Source organism: Vicugna pacos, chromosome 8 (assembly GCF_048564905.1).
Source record: "Vicugna pacos chromosome 8, VicPac4, whole genome shotgun sequence".
NCBI lineage: Eukaryota > Metazoa > Chordata > Mammalia > Artiodactyla > Camelidae > Vicugna > Vicugna pacos.
Window position 1 is genome coordinate 33,489,629 of NC_132994.1, and position 20,652 is coordinate 33,510,280.

The following is a 20,652-nucleotide window of genomic DNA, read 5'->3' on the forward strand; positions in this document are numbered from 1 at the left end:
GTGTTTCGGCCCCTTTCGCTCCCCTCGCGCCGCCCCTCGTCGGAGCATCGCCGGGTTGCTGGTTGCTGGTTCCCGACTCAACGGGCGGATGCGCCTTTGCGACACTAAGCGCGCAGTTTACCCTGCTAACGGGTCCGGGACGCTGCGCAGCGCCCGAGGCTGTGCTAGGAGTAGGGTTGGGGAGAGGACAGAATTCGCAGTTACGGGGGCTGGAGGGGCCGCGCGGCTGCTTGAGGACCCGTCTCCCTGCGGCGGGCTAGTAGGGCTGTGCGTAAAAGCGTCTAGACAGCCGTGATGAGCCCTGCGGGGTTGCTGCGCAGGGGCAGGCCGAGTTTGTGGCGCTTGTGTGGGGGAGCCTACCGCTAGAGCGCTTTCGGAGCTTTGGATGCCACGGATCCCCAGAACCCAATTAAAGCACCGAGGGGACGGAGGGTCAAGCGAGCCAGGGAAAGGTTCCCCGTGCCTCAGAACCTGAGTTGCGCTCCTGAAAAAGTGCCTGGTGCAGAGCAGGCTGTGTGTGTGTGTGTGTGTGTGTGTGTGTGTGTGTGTGTGTGTGTGTGTGTGTAAAACTGGATCTAAAGGAAAACTAGTAAATTTGTACATGATTCTGATGAGTGATGACGGCTCAAGTTCTCAGCAGCCCCTGGCTCTCCTAGGGCACCTCATCCGGGACCAAACTTAGAGCAGACGTTGGGAGTTGATGGGAGGGTTCATATGCTGGTCAAGGATGAAGAGGGTTGTTTCTCACATACAACATAAATACTTTTCACTCTTAGCAAAGGGAAAGAAGAAATGCCCTGCACTCTTTATTTGACTTCCTGGGAAACAATGCTGCGCAAATTGGGCCTGTAGGGGAGGTGCAACCGGGAGAGTTACGGGTCCTGGACCCTGGAGGCCAGAGACATGACCTCTCAGTCTCAGCCCACCTGATGCTGGACATCCAGGAACCCAAAATCTTCCCATCTGAGGTGCTTTTGACGCCTTGGCCAACCACTACCCACCATTCAGCTGGAGTTCAAAGTATAGTATCTTCTGCAGACAGGAAGAGAGACAAACTCCATTTTTCTCCCAAGGGAAAGAACTAAGTGGGGAAATTGCATTTCCGAGTTCTGCGTAAAATTATACATACATACATATACAAACCTCTATAGATACTGGTATGCAAAACTCTGTGAGCTGGAGGTGGGTCAGTGAGGTGGGGGAAAGGAGGAGCAAAAGAGGTACAGATTTGATTCATTCCCAGAGTACAAGTCTCTGTTTCTTAAAGCTCTGCCTTTAAGACTGTCTAGATAGGGTGGGGGTTCTAGTTTCTTAATTTTTTTTGTTTATTTTGTACCTCCAAAAGGGCAATTTTCTTTTAGAGTTTTTTTTTTTTTAATATGTTTCCACCTTCTCAAGCCCAAATGGCAATAACTCTTCCCTGGGCTTGAGAAGGTGTCAGGGACTAACTGGGACACATCCAAAGGCTTATTTGCATCCGCTGTTAGGCTGAGGATCATTTTAATAAATAACAATGAAAAGGAATGGCATCTAGAGGGCTTGTCGGCAACATTTAAAAGCCAATAGAGTTTATAATTCTACTCTATCATTTCTTATTGATTAGAGTAATCAAGATAAAAAGCTAGCCCGCTCGGAGAACTTCAGCAGCATATCATTAAAGATAAGAGTCAGTTAATTCTGGAGCTGGGGTAATGTGGCTGAAATGAAGAGTTCATTTGCATGAGATGCTGAGCCCAGTAACAAGGGGACAAAAATCACTAATTAGGATTGCAGAATGTCGCCCTCTGCAAGCACCCTTTCCAGATCGGAGGAAGCGGAGATCCACGTTTATGTAAATCTGGAGCTGGGCAGAACTCTCTTGCTCCCTTTATAGATGGAAATTATCACTACCTGCCCCTCATCTCCTACGCCATCCTCAGGCATCCAGATGCCAGACCTGGGTGGGTGCGAATCAGTCGGGTCGGATCCCCTCCTTCCCTGCGCATCCCACATTCCACTTCCCCTGCTCTCACACTCCGCGGTCACCGGTGGCCAGTTCCCCCACTCCCTTAAGGAGACTCATGGGCGTGTGTCTGGTGCCAGAGCGAGTCCCGCTGTCCAGTCTTTGTCTCAGGTTCTGGCCTGATCAGTGTGGCCACCTGCTCTGGTGCAGCGCCTGCGGGGTGAAGGATGTGAGCGCTGCACAGGTCCCTTCCTCCCCAGAAGCTCTGCCAAGCATCTGCCTGGGCGAAGATCCCCGAAAGAGGCATGGATCTCAGGGCCAAAGTCCGTGACCCTCACCTGGATGGCTCCTTCTAGTCCTCCCTGTCTGGCCTAACATTCTGAACGGAGCCAGTCCGTAGGTGCCCAAGGACGCGTGCTTGTGCACTTGGAGAGCTCTTCGGAGTGCATGTACTTGCGATGTCTGCCTGGGTGTGCAGGAATGTGTGCATGTCAGTGTGACTGTGTATGCGGATGAGTCCAGGTGTGTAAATGTGATTGTTTCGTAAGCTTGTTGCTGTGTGAACGTTTTTCCTGCATGTGTGTACACAAGTGTGAGAGTGTATGAGTAAAGAGTGCAGTGTGTCATGTGTACACATGTGATACTGTGTTTGTAGTGTGTGACTTGCGTGGTGCGCAGGGGAGACTACCAGCTTGGAGAAGTTCCCAAGAGGGATCAGCACAACAGGCTTCACAGGCTGGGTGCTCCGGGTGCGGTGGGAACCAGGAGCTGCGGGAGGCTGGAGCGCGAGGTCGGGGCGGGAGCAGGAGCCAAGAGCTGCAGCGGCGCCTCTGAGGCCTGAGGGAGGCGGTGGCAAGAAAATGCCGCCTTGCTGCACATGGCCCTTTCTCACCGCCCTGCGAGCCACCAGGAGAAGCAGCCTCACCTCTTCGTCAAGGGAGGTTCTCTCGACACACCTGGGGAGAATGAAAGTAGCCGAAAGGCACCTCTAGACTGGCTTTGTAATCTAATAAGAGAAGTGGATGAGGAAGGGCCAATGAACTGCGCATTCACACCCGGGCCCCCGGCCCTTTTACTGCCGGAGGTAGTTTGGATTAAGGTCCTCCAAATCGGGTGCTGGCTGTCGACCCCGCGACGTGCGAGTAGTCCCAAACCTGGAAGTTCCTTCTCCGGAGGGAGAGAGAGAGGCGCGCGGCTGCTGGGACCAGCCCTCGCAGAGACGCCGCAGCCTCGCTTGGAATCCGGCCCCGCGTCGTGCTTTACGTCGGTCTCTTTAGAACTAACTTTCCTCTCACGTGGTTGTAGCATAAAGGAATCAAGGCCTATGTCAGATAATTGTGGGTGTCAGCATGGAAAGTGGCGGTGTTTGCACACTTTAACAAGTCTCTCTATGTCTGCTCCCCACGGTTCCTGGCCCTCTAACACCCACCCCAGGACCACCACTCCCGGGCCACGGCTTCCTAGCAGGAGACTGCAGGCTGCGCTGATCCGGCGGGCCACAGATCTGTGCACGCGTGCGCCATGCACCTGCGCCCGTGAGGACGACCAAATTCAGAGACCTGCTCCCGCGAGGCTGCCAGGGCGTAGGCGGAGGGCGAAGGGGGCGCCCAGGGCAGTGGCTGGACCCAGGCAGGCAAGGCTGAGCCGCCCGAGCTGGAGATGCCCGCAAGGGGCGCGTTTCTTTAGCATCCACACCCCGCCCTCCTATCCCTCTCTTGAGGGACCTTTTTGTATCCATGCACAGCTGGGGGCTCCCTCACCGCCCACCCCTGGGCCTCCCCATACAGAATAAAGTCAGTCTGTATTTAATGGTTATGGCGGATGTGAGGGGGATTTGGCAGAGGCAGAAGAGAGGCCTTTCGCTCTCAAATATCGCTCCTTACGTCGTGTGAGTCTACCAACCCACCACGACCTCATATTCTTGTGTGGGTGTCTGACTCGAATGACAAGCGAGCTGATTTTTTCAGTACATAGCTGGGAAATGTAGTGAGTGATAATAGAGATTTCTCTTTCATTTTTTACGCTTGACTTGGTTATTGTTGCTTTTCTTTTCCCGTGATTCCTTCTGAGGATTAGCTCTGACTTCCCCACTATTGGCGGTCAAAGTGGCCCCGACTCGGGATGACAATTGACGGGGATCAAGGGATTGCCCATTCTGTGCCTGTAAGAACGGATTCGTGCCAGAGAAACTCATCAAGTGGAGGCGGAGAATAAAGACCGTTCGGGGGTAAATGTATTCATTGAGAAGGGTTCTCCCAAATTGCTTCTAAGTTTTTTTAATGAAAAGTAACGATTGCAGCAATCAGCGGCTTTTTGGCGGATTACAAATCTGAAGGGAGCTGCAGCTATGCATTGAAAAGCGCCCCCCGCCTTCGCACGGGGCTGCAGGTTCAGTGCAGGAACAGTGCGAGGGTTGGGGGTCCAGTCGCCAGACAAAGGCCGGGAGGGGGCGATCCGAGGAGGGTGCCTCCAGGCGCTCGGGTGAACACCCGGGAACTGGACGAAGTGTCATCCACCCCTTCCGAGGAAGGCGAGAGGCAGGGTGCAGAGGAGGGTGCTTAGAGAGGTTGACCCCACTATGGCCACTGGGTAAATTCCTGGCGTCTGGAGTGAGGAAGGTGTACAAGAGGCACGGAGCAGGTGACCGTGAATGGCGGAGGAACAGAAGGTGCGACCTGGTCCCCCACCTCCATCCCAGACCTGTGTATGCTAGTTTCTTCTTTTAGGGATGCCTACTTTTGCAAACTGGAACCTAAGCGTGGAAACCCGCTGGGTCTAGGTAGGACCTTTTCCAGGTGTTACAGGCAGGAGGAGGGAAAACTGGGGCCCTGGGCAGGGGCAGAACAGTAGCCAGCAATACCCAACTGAGCTGGACCTGCACTGGCTCTGATCTCTGCTCCCACATACTTTAATACGGCTCACAACAGTCCCATCTGTCACCGAGGAATCTGAATGCATGCCCTCACCCTCACAGAATCTGGGTGCATAGTACCCAGACCTGCACCTCGCCCAAGCCCAGGCCATGGGGATCCTAACCCCAGACTTGGAGAGTCACTTTAGAAAATGGGAGGTAGGGGACAAGAGGTTGAAATCAGCTGCAGCAGCCTGAGGCCAAGGCATTCATCCTGACTTTTTATACATTTATTTTTTTAATAGCATATCTTAGCAGGAGGGTGGGAGGTATGTTTTTTCACACCGACTTCTTAAAGGCTCTCTGAAGTAAATAAGGGGAGCAGAGAGAGGACGGTGGGGAAGAGAAGAAAAAGAAAGACTCTCCCCTCTCCTACCCACCCCTTCTCAAGTTTAAAAAGAATAAATCCAGCAGGCAAGTCCAGAGCCCTGAAGGTTTAACTTTTTTTCTTTGCAGCTTGTCAATGCGACCATTGCTTTGATGGGAGGCTCCTCAAGGTGACACATTTCTGAACTTCACCCCCTTTTCAAACTAACTCCCTACCTCCTTGTTAGTGGCCAGCTCTGAACTTCTGCAGAGTGTTTTTGTGTGAGTCAAGGCTCATTCACGGGCGCTTTTGTGGGCCTCTCCTCTTTTCAGGCCTCAGCGTGTTACACCAATTAAAGGGCGACGTGCTGTAAATGTAATGGGCCGCGCAGCGATTGTTTCTGACAAGCAACAAAACACATAGATCCACCCCTTAGATTAGGCCGTTGAAGGGAAGGTTGAGGCCGGTCAGTTTACTGAATAGTTTGTGAACTGTAATTCTGAGGACTCATGTGAAAAAAAGTCTCTTCCCACCTCCCTCGCCTTGCTCCCCTTCCCCAAAAGCACCAAAAAAAGAAAAGAGAGAGAGAGAGAGAAACAAGTGACATCTGTGGGGCAGAATGGGGTCACTAGAGAAAAAACCCTGGGTGGAGGGCTTGTCTGGTCATTTGGACTGTCCAAAAAGCCTCTTCAGTTCTTTCCCTTCCTTCCTTACTCTTTGAACCTGGCCCTCAGTTTTACTGGCCACAGCAGCTTTCTCCTCTAATAGTGGACCTGGTCCTCCCACATTAGCTATCAGCTCAGGGTTAGAGTGAGGAACAATCAAGTTGCCTCAGAAAATTCCACTGATTCCTTTGATCTGGTCCTAGTGGGACACCAATGAGTCACAGGCTGCAGCTTCTCCTGGCTTCCCCTCCAGCCTCTACTCCTTCTCCACAGCCCTGCATGCTGTGGAGGCCTCTGATGCCAGCACTCTGCCTGGGCTTTCTCTATCCTGCCAGGATTTCTTCCTGTTTTCCCATGTCTTGTATCTATCCTGGCTTCTGCAACTCTGTGTCACTACTCACCTCCCCCCTTAAAGAGCACATATTTCATCTGGAAATACCTACTCATTCCACCTTCCTCACAAGTTTTGGGGCCAAGAGGAGTGACTTGTCCAAGTTCACAAAGAAGGTGGCTGAGCTGTGACTAGAGAGTTCAGATTTCTCATCCCATCAAGCACCCACACTCCCACACTTCACTGCCCCAAGTCCCCAACCTGCCTCTTAGATGGCTCCTTGCCCCTCATCAAGCTCAGGTGATCTTGGCTCCTGAGTCTTTGCTTCTGCAGTCCTGCTTTCATATCCCTGCTCTCCCGTCCTGCCACACTCTGCCCATCCCTGGCTTTTCCAGCCCAGCTCCATTCAACAGATAGTTATTGAATAGAAATTACATACAAAGAACATTTTGCCTTTTCTTTGGAACTTTCCCCCGCCGCTCTTATTCACTAAGTCCCCTCCCCACTCAAACTCCTCTAAATGGAATTCCATCCCTTCCCCATCACTTTCTTTCTGGAAATCTCCTATCTATTCTTCAAGACCCTGCTCAAAAGACACTTTTGTGAAACCACCCCAGGGTGCAAAGACCTCAAGGAAGGAAGGAGGTTTAACCAAGGAACTCAGTGAAGCCCAGTGTAGGTGGAGCAGAGTGAGGCTGGAGGGAGGGGCAAAGGTCAGATCTCCTAACAGCCCTGTGGGCTACGTCAAGGATTTGGGATTTTACCTTGGAAGCAATGGGAAGCCATTGAACAGCTTTGAGCAGTGAAATTCCTTTGTCTAGACTGAACTTCTTGAGATTAGAGACTGGGTCCTTTTCATCTTTGTGTCCCTCTACTCTTGTCCCAGTGTCTGGAACATAATGTTCAAGAATCATTTGCTTAGTGCATAAATGAATGAATAACTCCTCAAACACTTACCATCCAGCCCTTCCTTATCTCTTAATTCTGGCTAACCAGGTTGTGGATGCCAGGATGACAGGAACCAAGTCGCAGTGTCTTTGTGTCCTTAACAGAACCTTATAGACACTAGTTCCATGCTAGAATATAGTACACACTTGTCCATTGACTAAAGGTATGCAAGGGAAAGAACTTAAAATCAGGAGGTCTGAGATTTCTTGTCTTTTCCAGTACCAACAGCTTTACCTTAGGGAACACATGACTTAAACCACTCTGAAGCCTTGGTTTCTTCATTAGTAAAATGAGGACAATGCCATTTAATTCATAGGTTATGATGAGTGTGCACCATTTGTATGAGAATAACTTGAATGCAAAGTAATACATTAATGAATGAAAATTAATAAATCACTCGGGGCCAGGGCAAGACCAGTGGTGAAGGCACGACTTTAAAATGACAAAAGATGGTCCAAGGAACAAGCAGGATCCTGGAAGAACTGCTCTGACTCACAGCAGCCTTCCCTTCTCCTGCTGTTGGCTCAGAGCCCAGCTGGTTCCACATCTTCCCCCAGGGCGTGTCACCGCTGCTGACACCCTTCACACTTGGCTCCCTCTGCTCTGGCTCTAAGAAGCCTGTTTCAAAGAAGCCTGCATTCCCCTGTTGCACGTAGAAGGCTGTACTTGGAGACGGGACAACTAGATCCTGGGACGCCATGCAGAAACCACACAGACTCTGATTCCTGCTAAACCAGGCTAAAGAACCACTCATGACAAGAGCAAACAGGGCCCACCAGCCCCCTGGCTGTTCACCAAACTCTACTGCCCAGTGACTGTGGTTCTTGTCCTGGAGGCCTGCACGTCCTCGGGGATGAAATGTGAGTAAGAGAGCAGAGACTGTGGTGTGCTGGGATGAGCATACTTTTGTGTGTGTGTGTGTGTGTGTGTGTGTGTGTGTGTGTGTGTGTGTGTTCCACCTTAGCCTCTGACAAACATAGTGGGAAAAGAATCCCCAGAGAGGAAGGGGAAGTCTTTCTTTTTGTTTTGTTTCTACATTCAAATCAAATTCCTTTTTTAAAAAAAACTACGTCAACTTCCATTCAAGAACAGAAAGGACAGATAGATACATGGGCTTCTTACCTTTCCCTACTGTGCCTTCATCTGAACATTTTTTTTTTAATCTCAAGGAGCAGGAGTAAAAGCTATTTGTAAAACTCTGAAGCCAAGTCCACCAGCCAACCTACCAGGGAGAACTCCAGGAGCATGAGGGGGCATCCAGGAGGGTAGTGGCAATCGTTTGGCTAGTCACGTCCTCCCTGTGGAGATGGCTTTCTTTTCTGCCGGCTAAGTAGATGCCAAACCAGAGAACTGCTGTGGTCGAGGCTCATGTGGGGATGAATATGTCCTTAGAGACTTTTCACTGCAACCTGATGTGTGCGCTGCTAAATCCTCTCCCTGTCCCCAAACAACAAAAGCTATCTTGCCTCCTTCTACTGAGGCATACATCTCTCAGCCACAAGAAATGCATTTTGCTTCATGCAGCTCAGTGTCAGCTCTTGCAATCATAAGTGATTTCAGTCAAATAGTCTAGGCTATTTTTCATATTTTCCTGCATCAGATTCCTCTCAGAGGATATTTTTCGGATCATCTCCCCAGCTGATGGAGTTGTTTGTTTTCATAGGAGGATAACTTTGGGGGCTGGGGGGATGCTGGGCAGTGGAGGGGGCAGGTTAGTGTCACCAAGGGAGCTGAGGGTATAGAGAAATTTCCCCGGGGTTGGGGAAGATAGGAGCTGTGGAAGAAAGGACTAAGAGCCTCTGATCCCTGAAGAAGAAACACCCAAACATGGTGTACAGACTACACCGGTGCACGAGAGAGCAGAGCAGTGATGCCCTTGCCACCAGATAGGAGGGGGGAAGGCTGAAACTGAAACAAGTGAATTCAATTACATTTGAAAAAAAGAATAGGCTAAATGAGGATTCAGTTCTTGGTCCTGTTCCAGGAAATATTTGTGAAAAGTTGGTCGAAAATATACCACTACTCTCCAAATCCTAATTTCACTATTATATAAATGCCCCGATTTATTTGCAGTTTCTGATTAGAAAATGTTTTCCTGATTTTGTCTTTGCTACTGGCATGTGACCTGTTAATTTAATTTTGGTTTTTGCTTATACAAACCAATTGCCGTGAAAACTTTTTCCGGTAATGCAGCAAAGATAGGGGGAACATAGGACATTAGTAATTATATATTGTGCTCCAATTTATTTAATTAGTAGTTATCAAGCATCCTTAATGGTTCATAGCCACAGACTAGGTTTATATCTGAGGACCTCAGACTGCTTCAGAGGTCTCTCATGTATGTCTCTGTGATGCAGAAAGATGAAGAGTGTTTTAGTGGACTGAGGTTAGAATCCACCAGCCCAATGCCCGAGTACTTTTCTGCTGTCTTCTACCTCTGCCTTGCCCCTAGCTGAGCCACTGAGGTTGCTGCCCAGTCAGTGATGCCATCGCCCAATTTACCCAAATAGCCAGTCAGTGGGAGTGAGGATCCAAAACCTGATTTTTTTTAAATTAATGTTAGAAAATGCTCCTAGGTTTCTCCAATTTCTCTTCTCAAGGAGTGTTGAGAGAACTGTCATCTATGGGAGATGTTATGCATTTGGGAACAAAAAGAAATAGGCAGAAAGTACAGATTTAGAATATGTGATGCTTTTTTTTGGTCATGTGCCATTTTATGGTGGATGGAATTCAGAGATGTTGTATTCAGTTGTAGGTTGCACATTGTGCAATGATGGAGGGAAATGTTCAATCAGACTATGAATGGAATTGGGGTTCTGCTCATGCAGATGAGGGGTGAGGATAGATGGGTCCCTCTCATGCTAGTGATCCTTATCTCACCAACTAAGGAAACTGTGATAGATGTATAATGAAAAGTATAATATACTTTTGGATGAAGTGACAGATTTTAAGCTCTTGACCCAGGCAACTTGGGTCTGAACTCTGTCTCTACCATATACGAGCTAAGTCGCCTTGGACAAATTGCTTAAGCTCTCTGTGTCTCAATTCCTCATTGATAAAATAATAAATAAATAGTGTTAAATAAAAACAGTAACCACTTCATAGGTTTGTGGGGATTAAATGAATTCATACATATTAATAGCTTAGAATAGTATCTGGCACATAGCAATTGCTTGATTAATACTAGTTATTGTTATCATCATTTGTTATGTCAAGAGACATGTACTTTTACCCCATTGTGGTAAGAGATAGAAACACAGGGTTCCCACTGTTCTATTTAGAAAATAGTAAAGGTCCTGCACGGTTTGGCAGGAAGAGGGAAGGTACTCAAGTAGGATAGAATAGGTTTACATCTGTTGTAACCATCTACTGTGATCTTGGCCATGTCCTCTACAGCTGCAGTCTCCTCATAAGCAAACTGAGCATGATGATAGTATCTACCTTGCAAGGTTGGTATGATGACTAAAGACAAAACATGGGAAGTGTCTAGCATAGTGCCTGACTCTTGATAGCCTCTCAAAAACTCTTAGCTATTGGCAGATTGGAGTAAAGCTAAGACATGGCATTTGGATACTGTTATATACAGTTACTGAATGTGTTTCAGCCTCAGTGAAAAAAAAACTTCTCCCCTACCCCAACCAATGGTAATGATCTACAGATCTCTTCCATGGGAACTGCTGTTAAAACTTATGATTCACATGTCACCAAGAGGGAGCAAATATTGTCACTATCTTGAAAACAGAAGAAAGCAAACATTTTAGAAACACTTTCTGGTGAAGTTTGGTTTTTTTTTTGATAAAAGCATTTTATGATTAACACAAAATTTTATCAGAAAATGAGTCAGAATACTTCACTCCCCAGTATACCCATTAATCCAAATTTAAATCTAATTGTTTAGATTTTAAAACAGAAAAAAGTAAGGTATTTTTGGATATTTCTAACAATCTGAATGGAAATTTTCAGCATGCATTTCCTCAGTAGATGCTTGATGACTTACAGCACCTTGAGGTGGCAGAGACAGCTATGGTACAGAGAGGATGGACAGAAATGCCTAGAATGAACTAGCACAAGAAGTCACAGGGTCTGGGTGGGATGGTGGCGGGGGTTGTGGCAGGCGGGAGAGAGAAAGAGTAGGAAATAGCTGTAGTTTCCCAAGTTTCCCAAGAAGTCCAGCTATTCTTCTGCTGTATCCTTCCAATACCCACCCCCCCCACCCAATATATAGGTAAATTTGAATGGGTCTTTTATCCTTACAATCAAGTTTGCTTTGATTAGCACAATTATAACAAAGGCTACCCTCAAGATGAATTGGAGGGGAAGGGTGAAGAATCTGTATGATAAGAAGTCCCAGGGAAAACAGCAATGCAAACCATGTCCTTCAGTCTCCTCACCCTCACCTACTTCTTAGCCACTCCACCCATAGGTCTCCCACACTTACACATTGACCTTTGCTTCTGAAAAGTCCTGACCACTACCCTTATAGGCTTGTACTTTTTGGAAAGTGTCTCAAGCTTTAAAATTACTGTTACAACAAGCTTTTCAGGTAGGTATTAGGATCTGACCAAACTAACTCACACTAACATGAGTTATCCCTAGAGAATTAACAATTCAAAAGCTCTCATAAACTTTAATAAAACTCTAATCTGTGGATTTTATGCCAGAAATGTTTCAGGGACCCATGAATGGAGTCTCCTGAGTCAGGTGTTCAGCCTAGCCAATAAGCTGAGGACACAGGAGCATGAGCCCCAGGGGGCATGCCAGGGTTGATTATTTTAAAAGGAGATATGGGTGGGAGCAGTTATTGGTATCTCCTTTATATGGTTTTTGTATTAGTCTGCTCAAGCTGCTATAACAAAATTCTATAAACTGTGTAGTTTGAACAACAGGTTTTTATTTTCTCATAGTTCTGGGTGCTGGGAGGCCCAAGATCAAGATGCTGGTCAGTTTGGTTTCTGGTGAGAGCTCTCTCCTAGATTATAGATGGCTACCTTCTCTGTGTCATCACATGAGGAGTAGAGAGCTCTGGTGTCTCTTCCTCTTCTAATAAGGGTGCCAGCCATATTCGATTGGGGCTCCATCCTTATGACCTCATTAAACCCTTAGCACATCCCCAGAAGCCCTATATACAAATATAGTCACATAGGATGGGGAAGGGGGGTGGTTAGGGCTTCAAAATATATGAGTTTGGGGGGGTACAGACAATCTATAACATTCCACCTCTGGGCCTCCAAAATTCATGTCCTTCTTACATGCAAAAACATGCACTCCATCCCAACAACCCCCAAAGTTTTACCTTATTCCAGTGTCAACTCTAAAGCCTGAAGTCCAGTGTCTCATCTAAGTAGCATCTAAATGAGATATAGGTGAGACTCATCCTAAGGCAAAATTGCTCTCCAGATGTAAACCTCTGAAACCAGACAAGTTAAGTGCTTTCAAAATACAGTGGTAAGGCAGATACAGAACAGACATTCTCATTCCAAAATGAAGAGAAAGGAAAGAAGGAAAGGGTGACAGGTCTCAAGCAAGTCTAAAACCTAACACGGCAAATTCCGTTAGATCTTAAGGCTTGAGAATAATCCTCTTTGGTTTGATGCACTGCCCTGTAAGGCCACTGAGGTGGCAGTATCACCCTCAAGTCCCTGTGGGTAGCCCCAGCCCTTCAGCTCTCTGCTGAGGGCCCCCACCATGGCTTTCTTCAAGGGCCTCCACTCTGAAACTAGGGAGGAAACAGCCTTGCCTCCTGGGCCTGTGGTGGGCAGACCTCTGAATTACCTTCTGGTCATTCTCTTTTATTAAAGGATAACCCATGTTAGTAGCCTTCATTCTGTCCCATTTTCTTGAAGCTGGCAGTGTTTTCGGTGGTATAATCTCTATTTCTTGCTTCTGCTGAGATACCTGATTAGATCCATGGTTCACACTCATCTTAATCTCTTTATCAAAGCATTATTCAGCCACCCATACCTTTAATGTTCTCTTTAGAACATCTTCCTCATTTTTTGCAATATCGATAGGCTGAGAATTTTCCAAATCTTTAAGTTCTAGTTCCTTTAATGCTTAAAGATTCCTTCTTCAATTCATCTCTCTCCTCTTGTATTTTGCTAAAATCAGTAAGGAGGACAAAAGCCACACATTCAATACTTTGCTTAGAAATCTCCTTTGCTAAATATCCAATTTCATTGCTAGTAAGTTTGATCTTTCACAAAACACTAGAGCACAGTTCAGCCAAGTTCTTAGCAAGTTTATAATCAAGATCATCTTTCCTCCAATTTCTAATAAACTGTTCCTCATTTCTACTTGTGATCTCACAGAACAGTCTTTAACATTCACATTTCTATGAACATTGTGTTCATGATCATTTTTGTGTTCTCTCAGAAGACGGAGGCTTTCTCTCTAGTTCTCCTTTTTCCTTTGAGTTCTCAGCAGAATCACTGTTAACATCCATTTCTACTAGCAGTCCCTTCATGGTAATAGACTTTTTCTACCATGTACCTCAAAACTGCTCCAGCCTCCACCTATTTTTCAGTTCCAAAGCTGCTTCCACATTTTTAGGTATTTGTTACAGCAGCACCCCACTTCATAGTACCAAAATCTGTATTTGTATTTTTCAGGGTTCTCCAGAGAATCAGAACCAACAGGATGTATATCTATATAGAAGGAGATTTGTTATAAGGAATTGTCCCACACAATTACAGGGGCTGACAGGTTCCAAGATCTGCAGTCAGCAAGCTGGACCCAGAAGAGTCAGTGGTGTAGTTACACTCCTAGTTCAAAGGCCTGAGAACTAGGAGAGCCAATGATGTACAGTTGACTCTTGAACAACATCGGTGTGAACTACATGGGTCCACTTATATTCATATTTTTTTCACTAAATACTTACTTTAGTATTACACCATCTGAGGTTGGTTGAATCAGCAGATGCAGGACTGCAGATATGGAGAGCTGACTATGAAGTTATGGGTTTTTTACTGCATTGAGAGTCAGTGCCCCAACCACACTGTTCAAGAGTCAACTGTAGTTCCAGTCCAAAAACTGGTGGGCTCGGGATCCAAGAAGAACCAATGTTTCAGTTCAAGTCCAAAGACAGGAAAAAACTGATATTCCTGCTCAAAGACAGTGAGGCAGGACGTATTCCCTCTTATTCAGCCTTTTTGTTCTATTCAGGTCTTCAACTAATGGATGAGCCCCACCCACATTAGGGAGGGCAATCTGCTTTACTCAGTCTACTGATTCAAATGTTCACTTCATTCCAAAACACTCTCACAGACATGTCCAGAATGTTTGACCAAATGTCTGGGCACTCTGTGGCCCAGTCAAGTGGACACATAAAATTAACGATCACAGTTCTCAACCTCATAAATCACCTTAGATTTATAAGTGCACATTGGAATCCCCTTGGGGATCTTTAAAAACATACCATACTGTAGTCCCACCTTCAGAAAACCATATAATTGGTCTGAGGTGCATCTTAGAAGTTTTAAAAGCTCCTCTGGTGACTCTAATATTCAGTCAAGGTGGCCAGATGAAGTACAAAAGCAAGAAAATGTGGTGGAGCAGAGAAGCCACATGGGAGCACTTTACGTGTGTGACTCAGCCCAGAACTGCTACCTCCTCCTGGTTTGGCCCCTGTGGGTGGGGAGGAGTGAAGAGCTGGCAGAATGAGAGGAGAGAAATTCCTCTTCACCCTGGCTGAGGAAGAGACAAGGGCCTGGGTGTGGGTGACTTTGTATGTTTAGAACAGTACTGGTCCTTTTCACAGTGATGCTAAGAGCTGAGAATGACACTTCCCTCTTCTCTGAGCAACTTCTACCCACTCTACCGTGGGATAAGAAAGGCAAACCAAAATGGCAACGTACTGTCTGCGTGAGGTTTTGTAAAGTATTTACTCAATATCAATCCATCGAGGACAAAGATACATAGAAGTGTTTTGCATGGTAAACAAGAGCCACATATGGTTCGAGCTTTTGCCATGAAGGAGGACTAAGCAAACCCACCCCAACATCTTAAAAGATGCTAATTCCTTGAGAGGAATTTACTGATAACTTGAAAAACCATAGAACCAACCCTGCAATGTAGTTTCAAAAATAAGCCCCACAATGCAGTTTCAGTTTGGGAAGATGAATAGTGGTGATGGTTGCACAACAATGTGAATGTACTTAATGCCACTGAACTATACACTTTAAAATGGTTGAAATGGTGTTAAAAAAAAAAAGCTCCGATTAAAAATATAAAGGCATTTCATACACAGAATTAACACCATCTTTAAATACACAATACCAAAATGGAAACCCTGAAAGCTCTAAATCAGTAATTCTAGGTTCAGATACGCATGAGAGGAGACAAGAAAGGGGATGGCAGAGAGGTCGCCTCTCTGCAACCACCAACAAATACCTAGACTTTACATTCGCCCTGTGGTTCTCAAGGTGGCAAAGAGCTAGTCAGTCTCAAGTTTTTCCTTAGTTGAGCTGCTGTTTGGGTTGCAGAGAATCAACAGGAAGGGAGAGAGAGAGGGAGAAATCTTCCTCCTCAAAACAACCAAAAAGGGCTGGGCTCTGCCGGGCCGACAGCCGCCGCCAACCGGAGCTGCCCTAGCCCTTGGGAGCGGCTGGAGCCACGGTGCCGCTGCAAAGCCAGCGCTGCGGACAGAGCGTCTGGCCGCGCGGCCCACCCGGGGGGCGAGCTCCTAACTCCCAGGGCCTCCTGTGGCTGCGAGGCGGGAGCAGCAGCTTCTCCCGCCAGCCTCGCGGTCTCTCCGCTTCCAGGTTCAATAAGGATTACATCATGGAGCAAGTATGCGGGGCAGCCTGAGAATCAAAGCCGTCACAATCAGCGGCTGGTTAACTGTACTGTTGCTGAAACACATCCTTCCCACCCCCTCCTCTCGCCCCTCTCCCCACCCCAGCCCTCTGCTTTTCGTACTATTAAGGATAGCATTATTGGGGAGAGGAAAATCTGATCAAAACTGTCGGCCGCCAACGGCAGATTTTCTATGGATTCTATAAAGGCCACCTTAACGATTTCCCTAATTAATGGATGACATCTTTGGCTGAAGGAGAGGCGATGGATTCGACTCTGTCTTCGTCTTTGTTAACCTTCTAATTAACTTTCGTAGGTCACCCAGGTCTCCCAAACCTAAAAAGTGAAGAGGCCCATTGTGCGAGGAGCAGTAAACTTACTTTTTCTGCTAGGGTACTTAAAAGGGAGAACGATTATAGGCCGAGAAAAATAACTCCATTTAAAAGCTTTGTGGCCACAGATAATGCATAGGTCCTTCCCTTAGAAAATAATTGAAACACCTTTTATACTAATATTTCTATGCATAATAAAAACAAATTAGCAAAATGCATCTAAATTCAGCGGCACTTTCAAATTACCTTTTTTGGAATGTAAGCCTCTACAAGTCAACAAAAGGAGCGGGGGTTTAGAGAGAACATTGCAGTTGCAACAGCTATCAGCCTTTATGCAGGCTGAGTGCAGGACTGTGCTGGGCTTAGATATCTGAGTCACCTCCTGGAGGAAATGCTTCACATTTACTGCCCTTGCCCAGGCCAGGGATGAACTGCCAGGAGGACCCAAAGACTATTAACAAGTAAGCAGGTCTTTTTCTGGCCAGAGTGGTTTTGAGGGTTCAGAAATATTTTAATGGTCTTAGTGAAAACAGAAACCACCATGGTGGAAAAGCCAGAAAGCAAGGTGAAACCCACCGTGAGCAGTGAAATTGATAAAACAGAACAATTTTTTAAAATGTAAGACATGTTCCTGTTGGAATTTTCATTTTGGTAGATTTGATAGGCTATGCAGATGTGTTGTGGTTTCTGTCCCAGCTCCACAGCACCTCTGACCAAGCAGAAGTGACACTGAGGGAAGAGCAGGTGCTCAGCCTAAAATGGCACCAAGACCAAGGCTCCTTTAAAGGAGGGCTTTGCTGAAAGGGAATGAGATTCCTAACCCAGGGATTACAGTAGTGTGACTTTAGTATTGTTTTCTGATTATAAACAGAACCAGAGCTAATTGTAGAAAAGTATAGACTTAAAATACTCTCAATATTTCAATTATGTAGTTCCATTTTTTCTTCTGTACATCCCCAAATTTTTACACAGTTGATATTTGTACTCTTATTTTTGTTCCTTTAGTACCATAGCATTAGATTTTTCTCTGTGTTATTAAAAATGGGAACAAGATCCTTTGGGGGTTCTGCCTGCATACCCAGATTGAAGGTACAGGGGGCAACTCTATGACATCTCTCTTCTAGAAGTCTGCCACCTGTAGGAAAACAAGTGCTCTCATGCATTGCGGTGGGAGTTTAAATTGCCACAACCTCTCTGGAATAGAGAGCAATTTGGCATTATTTATGAAAATTACAAAAACATACATACTTTGATGCAGCAATTCCTCTTTAGGAAACTTCTCTAAAGATATACTTGCACAAGTGCAAAATGACATACGTATAAAATTATTCTTTGCAGCACTGTTCATAATAGAGTGAAAGCTATCTAAATGTCCATCAACAGCGAACTAGTTAAAGAAATATGGTACATCCATCCAATGGAATATTATGTAGCCGTAAAAATAGATGAGGATGCTCATTATATGCCAATTTGGAATGGTCTCTAAAATAGCCTGTTAGGTAAAAAACAAACAAATAACAATAACAAAATGGAGCAGAACAGTGGTGTAAAGTATGCTACCATTTGTAGGGAAAGGTGTGGTTTGAATAGCCATAAACATTTTCTTCTAGTAGCAATTGTCTTGGGAAAAGAGACCTGAGTAGTTGAGAACAGCTATGTGAGGGGAGACTTCACTATAACTTTTGTACCTTTTGAATTTGTACTGTGTGAATATACTACTTATTCAAAAGTACATAAATTTAAGATTAAAAAATAGAAAGGTTGCCATTTTCCAGTCTGCTCTATGCACAGCTCTGTACAATTCAAGGCTAGCCCAGTTGTAAAAGCGTCCTAGTCATTTCTGGATACTAAATATCTTATTTTAGACTTCTCAAAGTCTTCCTACATCAAAAGACCCCTAAAATGGAAGGTACACAGTCTTTAAAATCTTTAAATGTTTTTTAATGAAAATATAATAATGCATTCTGTGATTTAATTGTTCAAAATTAAAATTCAACCATTAAGTCTGTATAAATAAAACATTCACAGGCTTCATCAGCATGTGCATTGGGACAAATGCTTTGGGCCTCAGAATTGTGGAAATATTTCCTAATGCTTGAGATGTGCCAAGAAAGAGATAAAGAAATCAAATAAAACCATATACTACACGAATTCTTCTTGCTCACAAGAGTCTGATTTACTTGTATCAATCAATTTAAGTGACTCATACTTTATGAGCTATTTTAAGTGATTGAACTAAAACCTGGAGCCAATGTTATCCTCTCCCCACTCCTCAGACCAATCTGTCAAAATGGCATTGGAAATTATTAGGCTGAACCATATGAAATTAGTGTATCAGTGGTCCTATAGCAGCAATTTAAATATTCAATTTAATATTGTTCATCACCATAATGTTGTAGCCTGTAGCTACATAACAGAAACATTGTCATAGTTGTCTGTTCAACATCCATTTCTCCCTTCTTCCTTGTTAGCAGAACTCCCATTTAATTCCCATTTAGGAAAGTAGTAAATCTCTATTCAACTAACTATATACATGAAATTCCTGTTTCTTTTGCCTGTAATTGGTTAAGATTTGAGCATATGATACAGTTCTAGGCCAATGAGATTAAGTAAAGACAATTAGAAGTTTCTGAGAAAGATTTCTCTTCCACTGAACATTCTCAGGCCCAGATGGATTGTCCAGAATTCCAGCATCCATTTTGCTACTACAAAGCGTGCAGATAAATGGTCATGCTAGGGTGACACAATAGAAAAAAGGAAAGAAATTGAATCTCCATGGTAGTACTGAGTGGTTGTATTAAACAACTGTGTAATCCGCTGACCTTGTACCTCTTGTTATATGAAATGATAATTTTCTTTATTGCTTAAGCCATTTTGAATTGATTTTCTGTTACATTCCAAATATAAGTAGACCATCCTGGCAAATATTTTCTGCACTTTAAATGGTGTGAAGCCCAGGTAGTATCTTGTAAAGGTTCCTCAAGTAGTTCTGTTGCACTCCTCTAATCAAAATCACTTTAAATCATAAAAATAAATGCCTCCTCAATATCTTTAGTCATTAGGGAAATGCAGACAACAATGAGATACCACTTCACACCCACTAGAATGGCTATAATCAAAAAGATGGATGAAAACGAGTGTTGGCAATGATGTACATTGCTGTAAAAATATAAAATGGTGCAGTCACTTTGGAAAACAGCTTGGCAATTCCCCCTAAAAGTTAAACATACAGTTACCATATAACCCAACAATTCTACTCTTAAATATAGATTCAAGAGAGTTGAAAACGTAACATCCACGTAAAAACTTATATAGGAATGTTCATAGCAGCATTATTCATAAGACAAAAAGTAGAAGCAACACAAATGTCTATCAACTGATGAATGGATAATTAAAATGTGGTATATTCATACAATGTAATATTATTTGGCAATAAAAAGAAATGAAGTACTGATGCATGCTACAGTAGTACTGAAGTACTGATGCATGCTGCAACCTTGAAAAAATTATGCTAAGTGAAAGAAGACAGGCATAAAAGGGCACTTATATAAAACATCCAGAATAGGCAAATCCATAGAGACAGAAAGTGAATTAGTGATTTCTAAGGGTTGGGAGGGGGAAATGGGAAGTTACTGCTAATGGAAATGGAGTTTCTTTTTGGGAGTGATAAAAATATTCTACAATTTGAGAGTGTTGATGAATGCACAACTCTGTGAACATACTAAAAATACTGAATTGTACATTTTTTAAGGGTGAACTTTATGGTATGTCAATTATATCTCAATAAAGCAGTTATGAAAAATTCAAAAAACAAATGCCTCCCATAATTATAATTGTTTTAAAAGATCCCAGAGTTACTATATAACTAAGAGCCTACCTTCAAAAATATATATGACCAATTTGTTGAAAGAAAGACTATTCTTAATCTAATTAGAGCTCCATTTTTTTTTTTGGCAGTCATTTAAGCAAAACGTAAGTGAAGAGTCTAACTCCCAGGAGGACTTCATAAGAGCAGTATCCCCACCTGTGTCTTGGTACCAGCATATCCAGCTGGACTACACACATTACAGAATATGTGAGTGGTGCATTTTCTTATGAACAATTCTGGGACTCTGGGCTTGCTTCCTAAAATAGGTTTCTGTTTAATTGTCTGTAAAATGGGGCTAGAGTAGTAACTACCTTATAGAATGGATGTGAGGATTAAATGAGATAAAGGAGCTCATTAAAACTTTGCAAAGTTCTGGGACATATTATGAGTCAACAAGAAGCAGTCATTGCTGTTTTGTTTTGTTATTGTTATTAGTATTATTACTATTATTGTATTTTGGGACCTTAAGTCCACTCATCACAAGACACAGAAATTTCTCACCAGCTGGCATGAGCAATTCTTAGTGATTATTTTTAAACTATGTATTTGTTCTTA

At 44.5% G+C, this 20,652-nt stretch overlaps 1 protein-coding gene across 1 annotated transcript in view; it reads left to right on the forward strand.

Annotated features, from left to right (window-relative positions):
• Positions 1 to 20,652, forward strand: part of NR2E1 (nuclear receptor subfamily 2 group E member 1) — a 103,729-nt gene that overhangs the window by 42,073 nt on the left and 41,004 nt on the right. The window contains exon 4 of the mRNA XM_072965932.1: positions 20,187 to 20,304. Coding sequence (XP_072822033.1) covers positions 20,187 to 20,304 — 118 coding nt within the window. The remainder of the gene's footprint in view (positions 1 to 20,186; positions 20,305 to 20,652) is intronic.